Below are 10,000 nucleotides of genomic sequence, written 5' to 3'. Positions count from 1 at the left end.
ACGAAGAGGGTAATAAGTCCAAATTCCTCTGGTGCCAATGCATGCATAATCTTTTGAGTAATTTTTGTTTTGACTGAGGAGACTCTGGGCAATAGAAAAAAGTATTAGACATGTAGGGGGTAACGAGTATATAAATCCAGTGTTGTGCAGTGATGAACAGGCAGTTTAACAATATCGATGGTAGAAAGTTAAGTCACGGTAATTTTCAGGCAGTTGAGTTGGGTTGTTAAACGGATTTAATTTATGTGGAGCACATATTAAACCTTGGTAAAGTACAAATCACACATTTTCCTAGGTAAAAACGTGTTTAAGCTGATACCGTCTTCAACCTGGAACACATTTATTCTCGTGCCTTGTAAATAACTAAAAAAAATAGTTACAATTATTTTTATGTTCGTTTTTAAGATATACACTGTATCATGTGAATTTAATATTAACCACTTGCCTCAAGGACTTAAATTTCATCTTGGGTCCAGCCCCATAAATAAACATTGTAAACATTTCAACTGAAATTATCTTAATATTTTATTTTCTACTGATATCGCAATCCGCTAAATGCTTTCTTTTTTATTCTCTTTCTAACCAAACCATTACAAATCACATAGTCTTACCAGACACAGAGATCGAACTGGATACTGAAGGTACTGTGGTCAATGCCGCCATCAGGTGAATGGGGATGCATAAAATTTTTATGGAATTAGAAAAAAAAAAGAAAACAAAAAAATTAGCAATTATTCGTAATTTTCTCAGGTACACAAGGGGAACGCAAGTTAAGTTGACTTTTTATTTTCACTTTTACGTTGCAACAATGAGGTTTGAACAGTCGGAACAAAGGATATACAATTCAAGTTTGAAATAATTGGAGGAAGAAATCAGTGAATTAAAAATCTAATGTTCTTTCCAAACACCGCTATGAATTTGGACTTTGGAGGTGCTGTGTTCAATGCCGCCATCAGGTGAATGTGGAATGCATAAAATTTCGAAGGAATTAGAAAAAAAGAAAAGATAAAAAAGAGAACAATTATTCATAATTTACTTGGGTACACAAGCGGAACACCTTTTCTTCCCGCCTTTTACATTGAAACAACGAGGGTTCAACAGTCGCAACAAAAGATATGCAATCCAAATTTGATATAAAATCCAAAACTTTGGATCGAGGAAGAAATGAATTTATTTAAAATCAAATGTTCCTACCAGGCACAGATATGGAACTGGATTGTGCTGTCATCAGGTGAAGGATGGAAACAATTGTTGTGGAAATAGAAAAAAAACACAAAACATTTAACAAATTTCTAATAATTCCAAGTGCAAGTGGAATGCGAGTGAAATACCTTGGAGAGACTGATAAAAGTCTACTAAACTTACCGGGTATTGAAGTTAAAGTGGAGGCCATCCCTTGTGGCCACCATGCAAATCTCCTCTTTCTGGACTGGCCGCCACATTCATTCACGTCTGCAGAGAAATCAACAACTGAATGGGTCAAAACAAGATGTACATCAATTGCGCAAGTAGTCGAGGGAAAAAAGTAGTCGAGACTTGTCGTAGTGCATTTCCAGTTAATTAGTTTTTTTCCCAGCTGCAAAGTAACGTGTAGACCGCATTCATAAATGGCGGCCAATTATTCTTTTGTCTACGTGGTAATGATCCAACTGGCCACGTTCCAAACCAACGTTCTTATTCTGTCCATGTAAACGAGGCTAGCTATTTATTGGCCGCCATTTAAAAATACCGTCTATGGCAAAGCTGGTTGCAATTGATGCAATTTATCCAACATACTAGGTACGGTAATAGCAGAGCATCATAGTTAAAAAAGTATGATAACCCATCTATGCGACAAAATTTGGTTTTGGTCACCGTACGACCGCACGCACTTCCTTCCCTCCATGAAGGCCAATGTGATCAAGAATCAAGTATCTTTATTTAGCTCATTATAAAATAAAGTAATTACGTTACATCATACTTTTATTTTTAGTAAAATAATAACATAAGTCAATTAATGAGTAAAATGCGAGCTGGGAAGCTAAGTTACCCTATTGGTTTTCTTGTTATTTCCCATAAGACCAGTATCACGTGACCATATCGCAAGCTCAAATTTAGAGTTCATCGTTGTCTGCTGTTTTTTGAAGTTGACCGCTGACCAGGTACTGTTTTTTTGATTGGATCACAGGCTCAAGCCAAGTTAACTTATTGAAAGAATAAATAACCCGAGAGCTACGCATTTAGGGTTGGCTAAATCTATTTATTACTAGCAAACATCACATACCAACGCAATTTGTGTAGTCTGGAGGTTCAAGATAGTACCCACTGGGGCAAACTCCATTCACATTAAACGTCCAGTCATGTACAGATAATATGCCTGGTGTTGGTGGTCCATCAAAGGAACAACCCAGCCCAACCACTGCACCACGATCCATTAAGATGGCGTAAGAACCGTTCATGCTCAGTGCAGCTTTCGGAAAAGCAAAGAACAACGCCTTCCTATTACTGCTGATTCCCACGTGGTGAGACAGTGTGTCCACTTTGTAAACAGTGTTCTCACTTGGCAGCAAGACGAGTGTTATGTAAGAAGAAACGCGAGGCTTTTTTATCTGTATAAAAGAAGATGAAATCAATAATTTGGCGCAACGTGATTACCATACGTAAGATCCTTTCGTGATTTCTTTTCTTGTTTTAACTTTGTTACGAGTCTCTTGTAGCACAGAAGCAGTAAGTTCACACTGGCTTGAGATGGAGGTTGGTAGGTTCGACTTCTGGTCAGGGATACTTAGATTTCTTTCAATCGTGCCTACGTCATCACCGATAAATGATTCTATTCATATAGGAATGCCTTAAACGTAATATTGCGATGATCAATCAATCCCATTTGCACTACAGGAAAAATAACGAGGCAAGGATGAAAATCGGCAAGAGTAGGAAACATTCTGGTAAGGCATGCAAGGGTGTTTACACATATACTTTTTAATCCTTGCCATGTTTGCTTTTGTCAAGGATAATATGCTCCAGGAAAGGCTTAGAGTTGTAACAGAGCATGCGCATTTTGCTATTTCAACATTTCATCAGGCTTGTTGATGTGCCTAACCTCCTTGCTAAGGTAAACAAACCAAACTGAAGAGAAACGAACGGCGACAACGTGGATTAAAGAAACAGAAAAACGAGGAATTGAGTAGGAAAGAGCGTTTAATGAGATACCGCGACTGCCGAAGGAAAACTCTGTTGCTTCTCATGCTTGCGAAGGTGGCACTGGTTTCCTCAGCCCAAAAGTCCATTAACTTTCCCTTTTTCCTCGTCAGGCCACTTGTGTTTCTCCCCTACTTTGAACCTACTACCACTTCTGAGCGTGCGTTTTAGAACTGTGACTTGCGCTGAATGATAGAAAATAGGCAAGCAGGAACGTTTACACGTTCTTTTAAAAGGGAAAAGGTGCCGGTTTTCGTCCTAGCATTACCGATTTCTTGAAAAAGGGATCAACCTCTAAACATGGTCCAAAAAGCGAAAATCAAATTGGCACGATAAGGCAGCCATTGATGGTTTGCAGTACGAAATTTTCCCTTGCCTTGCCTAAAGTAAAAACTACCCTTGCCGGCTTTCATCGTTGCTTTGCCGTTTTTTCCTGTAGAGTAAATGGGGTTCAAGTCTTCAAAACAGCAGCATTTATGAAAGAAAAAGATTGTAATTGAAAATTCATACCGATCTGTCAAACTGAATACCCAGCGATGTTAAACCTGGTCCAATTTCACTTTTTGGATGCATTGGCCATTGTGTCCCAAAGACAACCCGTGGTGTGTTACCTGAAATGAAGGATACTGCTTACCTCAGGTATGTTCAAAACGTCGTTACAGTCATTTCGGTGTGAACAATGTATTGAGGGAGAAGGTCTTTTTTTTAAACAACTCTAAATTTGGCAAATGTTTCGGAGTAAAAATAGAAAACCAAAAAGTGATAAAATTACTCCTTACTTAAATTAAGAAATATCTTGCTGGGAGTAAGTTGGATTATTCTTAAATCAGAAACTAATTCACCAGGCCTACACACCTGTTTTTGTCTTGCACTTAAAGTATCGAGCCTTACTAAGATTTGTTTCCATGGTAAAAGATGGTCAATTGCCAGAAAGCAAAGAGAACCTCATTACTATTGCCCTTTCCCTGTAATTCAAAACTTTCACTCCCATCTGTGATCTAGCCTCTGCCCTCTTTTAAACACTGAAGAGCTTAGACTTTTAAAAGATCACTAACGAGATGTTCAGTTTGACTGTATCTCACACAATTAACAGAGATCAGTGACATAAGTCAATTAGAAAGGCTCATACTCACTTAATCCAACAAGAATTGTGATGCAACGCCATTCACTTTCCGATCTGTCATAGGGATAAGAAATATTAGCACACCATACGCACTACTGTGACTCCATGACCTCTATGTTGTATCTATTGATTTCGTTTTCAAGTTTATGTTAATTCATGCTGCTTGGTATTGCCTTTTAAGATTAGTATTGTCTTATCTAACAGACAGTTCAATAATTGTCTGTGCTCTGAAGAGAGATCAGTGATTACTTTAAAAACTAGACCGCGCAGAATGCCCATTGTTCTCGCGGCATCTAATACAATACAAAACATACTTAACTGACCACTCCCCGTTGGGGCTTTTCAGAGCTAATGAAACGACAGAAAAGAACAACAACAACAACAACAACTGTTAAGAATCCCAACTCGTCAGTTGGCTATTTACAAATGCAGCCAGGAAATTGAACCAGGGAATACCAGGATCAAATTCAACGAGTGATCAGAACGGGTCTTGACGCCCGGGATCTCTCGATCATAAGGCAAGCGCCCTAACCACTGGGCCACATTGCCTCCTACATAAGTGGAAGTCCGCGCGCGCGTGGAGCACCATGGTTAAGAAAATATGGTAAACCATCAATGCGAGAAATCTTGGTTTTAGCACTGACGTCATCATGCGACCGTCCGTCCATACGAACGTGTACCCCTTCATGTATGCCAATGTGACCAGTGTCACGCAAAAATAGCCGCCTTAGTGAAGGGCTTTGTGTGGTTCGTATGCGTGCACCCTTCTAACAGAGGCTTTTTCTTGTTTCTTTGTGTTGTATCCTCGTCGATTTTGCTTGTCCGTTGTCAATTTGTACAATTTTTACAGTCTTTCTCGCTCTCTTTCCCAGCGAAAAAAACGCCAGCCATGAAACCTATTTTTTTCTTCCTTTGCGCACGCTATCGCTAACTTCAATTTTTTTCGGTATTCAAAAACTTCATTTTTCAGTGAGTGCTCAAACGTTAGCCCCGTTTCCTCAGTGTCTAGTCGGACTGATTGGATATGTTATCAGTTGGTTAAGCACAGAGAAGTAATCTGTATTAAGGTAATGGTTTCTTATGGATCGAAATATGGAAAGATGGTTTCGTGGCAGAGGTATTTCTCGCGGACAAAGAATATAGTAGCAATTACGACAGTCGTAAAAAGACAAGCACACCAAAACTGAGCGACAAGGTGAAACATCTCATTCTGCGAGTAGAGTATCAAAGTGACATCCACGCCGTTACGTTCGCTATATGCAAATGACGACTCCAGGGAATGACCAAGCATGGTTGAAAACTAATTTTTCCTACTTAAATGTCATTGGAATTGCGGCATCAATTGTGTATGCCTTACAAAACATACCCCTCGGAGTCCACTGCCTTAAAGCAAAACAACTGCTGTCCAACTTGATACTGGCTGGGATACCATGTGATGTTGCGATAGTAGATCCCTTGAGATGCATTGTACTGCAAAGGCATCAATTGCATTCCAACTGGGGAAGAAGTGACTATCTCCTTCACGCTGCATTAAAAAGTCGACGGATAACTGATTCAATTACAAGGTTTGGTTAATAATCAGGATTCTGAGGAGTGTGGGGAATAAAAACGTAATCGTAACATTCCAAATGTTGGACAACAAGGCCCTCATGATAGCTTCAAAAAACACGAACAGAAACTTAAGAAAAACTGGAAGAGTTGGAAATGAGTGAAAAAGCGAGGAGAATTTCCATTCAGTTTTTTTTTTTATGACAGCCTTGACACAATCGATAGCTTTTTATACAGACTATAAAGTAATTATGAATGGAAAGTAAACTGCTTGAAAGAAAGTAAGGAGCCCGATTATTCGACGATCTTCACACGGTAGACTGAGGAGAATAACTGCTTCAATACTCTTAGTGAAGCGAGTATTTCGAACTTTTTTTCTTCATTTTAATTGCTTTCGCAAGACTATCGAGAAGTTTCACTGCTTCAATAAGGAATTGTCCTTGCGCCAGATGATTGTGGAGAATTAGATTAATCACACCACGTGCATTGCTATAATCAACTGAGAATTACACGTATCAACAAACAGACTCTTCGCTAAAAAAATAATAGCTTACTGCCTTGACGAATATTGAAGCTTGACTTCGATGACTGCCCTATAAGCTGAACCAATCTGAACCTCGGTGCATTCGCCATCTCTCGGGGTAGACTCTGTGAATATAGGTACATCGACACAGGAGCCATTTTGCTCAGTAATTTTCACAAGAAACTGAAGCCCTACAGAGCTGAATGGAGTGACGCTGTCAAAGTCAGTGGTCCCGGCTGGAAAGTCTTCTATAGTTATGGCCACTGCGTAAGTACCAACCGTTCCATTGTTTCCATTATACCAAAGCTCACAAGTTCTCTATGGAACGAAATCCAAAAGAATGTTTATTTTTCTATTTCGAATTCGGTGCCATTAAGACGAATACGAGGGTTAAAAGGACAAAAATTATTGTTCCTGTTTAGAGGAAAATAGACTGATTTTACGGCACAACAGGACGATAAAAATGAGACGTCAAGAATCGATATTGCATTTATGTTTCTTTGAAAATCATGAATGGTTACATGGATGCTCCAGGTCCTAAAGTTTGGCCTGCGTGGACATCTTCCTGGCCTCTCTAACCCATATTGATAAGCCACACTGTAAGGGACATAACGTACCCTGTGCTATGGGAGCCTTAGTTGGCCAGATCTCGATAAGGGATCATTTGTTAACATATACGGATGTCCTCAAAGAGCAGAAAAGTCTGAAATCACAGGGTGAGGGTGGAAAGTGTTGGATAGCGTGATCCCGCAATCTTTGACCTCTGGTTCTCGTTTTCGGCGATAAAACCACGCTACATTTTTCAACATTTCAACTGTCCTGAGGGTTAGTGAAGATCTCGTTTCAATAGATTAGTTTCGTATCCTTACTCCCGGCTAAACGTTGTAATATTGTTAGTAGAACACGTCCCAACATTTTTTTTATAAAAACGGTTCTAACAATGGTGGATACGCATATAACATTGTTGGAAACACGTCACTTTCTTGGTCACTTAAGTCCCCCTCCGCCATTTTGGATTACTCATGGCTCTCGGATTGGAGACTGGGTCCTTAACTCTGATTGGTCTTTGCATCATTGTTGAAAGGACGGCTACTCGCTAAAACATTTCTTGTATGTTGGAGAATGTGTTTGATCGAAATCAAAACATTCTTCCAAGAAAAAATGTTGAGCATACGTCCTCTATCATGCATACTACACGTTCTCACATTATTGATCCAACAAATGTTTTATAGCAATGTTTGAACGTGTGGCATGGGCTTTACAGTTGGACTGGATCAAGCATGAAATGGAGGCTAGAGTGGGGTCTCCATTCAACACTAGTTATGTAGCGGTGAGAATCCAAAACTGGCCTATTAAAAGAACATTTTTGTACATAACCTTACTCATTCGCTAACTTTGTTTACTTAAAAATGAAAGATGTCTTAGACTTTAGAACTCAGCAGAACTCTGTTGACAGTAACAAATTAAAAGAATGGTACTTGACCCTGTGGTTTTTCTAGAGTTCCAAAAGCGACAGCGACTACAGCAAAGCTAATTTTTCTCGAAAACTTGATATTTGCTATGAAAGTTAATAGGACGTTTACCTCATCAAGCGTGCTATGAGGAAAACTGTCGATGTATCTGGAAGACTCCGAGTAGGTTGCCCATCGGCATTTCACTATATCGTTATCTGGGTCTTCCACTGGGATTCGGAATGACTGGGGACAACCTTCTTTAAACCTAACAATTGCAGGGCTTTTTGAAACAGGAGACGAGTTTATTTTTCCGGTATCCGACCGTCGAGTAAGATTGACGGTTGTTGATACAAGCCAGTTTCCATCAGGATATTTGACCAGTGATGAAATCCAGCAGCATCCTTGGTAGCTGGAGAAGAGAACGAAATGTTGACGTTATGGCAATATAGTGAGAGAACGCTTCAAAACTATTCTTCAGAAAGTTTAAAGGAGATGTAGAGATTCGTGATACGGCAATGGTGCCGTTTTACTGATGCCAATCCTGATCTATCTTTCTTTTCTATGAAGTACTCTGAGTTGTTGCGTTGTAGAAAATTTTCCACTTAAAATGGTTTTCAATGTTGCTTGTCTTAAAAAGAAATCACGATAGGCTACATTTAAAAATTATTCGCCAAAGGCGAGGTGAATAGTGCGAAATAAAAACCGAGACGACTGAAGCTGATATTCAAAGAAGCCTGCATGACTGAGGTGAATAATTACATAGGTTATTATTTGAAAAATATGTATTTTCTTTAATTTTATAAAACAATCACTTTCTTCGTCTGTCATCCTGGACAAAACTGCTTGCGGTCAGGTGATTATCGCGTAATATAATCGCCTTTTTTATATACTAATACAGAATGTATTACCTCACAACCCACTCCTGGGCGACAGATGGAAAGGTGTAAGTGAAGTTATTTTCACCCATGGTCCAATCCTCATCTACACTGTAGTCTGTACATTTAAACCCGGTGCTTTGCGATGGTCCACCTGCCGCAGGACACTTTGCTGCATGTTGCTCTCCACGATCCTCCGGACCCACGTAAAATGCCACTTCTTATAATACTCTCATCGCAGTTGTATGAATAGGAAAATGTGCGTCGGAAAGCAAGACGAAATGTCAAAATCATCTGATGAAGAGAAAAGCAATCTTTAGCGAACTTAAGACAACGCAGTTTATTTTTTTCTTTCGTCAAGGGAAGAAAAAAGATGGCAAGAGCTGGAAGGTTTATATATATAAAGGTGACATACAACAAAGCTATTCCTTTAATGCTAAACCATTCCCACTTCTTTATGTTATTGTCGATGGCTTGATACTAGGCCAAGTGTCTCTTTCACCATTTATGTCCAGGTGTGACCCTAATTAGATGCACGCCCAATTTTGACATCCAACATGAAGTGTCCCTTTAAGTCTAAGCATTTGCTAGCTATTTTCAACAATAAGGTAAGGGTAAAGGTTAGAGTTATTATTTTTAGCTTTGGGTAAATTCAGCAGTTAATCTTTACTTAAAGAGCAGCATTGTGACACTTTGTGACGTAAATTGTCTGTATTCCGAGACACGAGTGATGTTGAAGTTGGCGAGAGTTGGTTGGACGTTGGTTGAATCTGAGTACATCTTATTAGGGTCAAACCTAGACATAAATAAAGTAGCTTGGCTATATCTGCACATCCGTGGCCATCTTTCATGGGGACGTCCGATTAGGCAAAGATTGATGAATAGTTACTTTTAACAAGCAGCTATTTCACAAATAGAAGTGTTTTGTTTTCAGAATGGTATTACCAAAGGGTAGGGAAGGAAGAAATGTAAAATATATCTCTTCTCTTGTGGAAATGTCCAAAGAAAATCGCTTTTAGAGTTAAAACTCTCAACTACCACTGCATGGCATGCAATATTCCATGATACATGTGTGTTACCTGGTCATTCAATGCTAGCGATTTCTTAGTTTTACGGAATCTATAATTACCCTAAAATTAAATTTACCAGACTCGCTTAGGTTTTTCCCATCAATGATCACATAGTACAACATAACAACATTTGAATTATTCATGTCTCAAATGTATCCAGTTTACATTAGTTAACCAATTCGGGACACCTACCTACAATTATAAAAAAAAAACATATAAAATATGATTGA

The 10,000-nt window shown here is 39.0% G+C and overlaps 1 protein-coding gene across 2 annotated transcripts in view; it reads right to left on the bottom strand.

The window, feature by feature from the left end:
* The window catches only part of LOC137992927 (uncharacterized), a 51,181-nt gene extending 42,186 nt beyond the window's left edge, over positions 1-8,995 (bottom strand). For both annotated transcript variants that reach the window (XM_068838510.1, XM_068838511.1), the window contains exons 1-10: positions 8,734-8,995; positions 7,955-8,234; positions 6,403-6,689; positions 5,667-5,825; positions 4,311-4,354; positions 3,688-3,788; positions 2,264-2,588; positions 1,366-1,452; positions 1,195-1,221; positions 612-644 (exon numbers count right to left, since the gene is read on the bottom strand). In XM_068838510.1, the coding sequence (XP_068694611.1) occupies positions 612-644; positions 1,195-1,221; positions 1,366-1,452; positions 2,264-2,588; positions 3,688-3,788; positions 4,311-4,354; positions 5,667-5,825; positions 6,403-6,689; positions 7,955-8,234; positions 8,734-8,792 (1,402 nt within the window). In that variant the 5' untranslated portion in view covers positions 8,793-8,995. The remainder of the gene's footprint in view (positions 1-611; positions 645-1,194; positions 1,222-1,365; positions 1,453-2,263; positions 2,589-3,687; positions 3,789-4,310; positions 4,355-5,666; positions 5,826-6,402; positions 6,690-7,954; positions 8,235-8,733) is intronic.
* Positions 8,996-10,000: the final 1,005 nt, after the last annotated feature.

This window comes from Montipora foliosa, chromosome 2, assembly GCF_036669935.1.
Source record: "Montipora foliosa isolate CH-2021 chromosome 2, ASM3666993v2, whole genome shotgun sequence".
NCBI classification, from domain to species: Eukaryota; Metazoa; Cnidaria; class Anthozoa; order Scleractinia; family Acroporidae; genus Montipora; species Montipora foliosa.
Note: the sequence above shows the minus strand (reverse complement) of the source record. Positions and strands in the feature narration are given on the sequence as shown.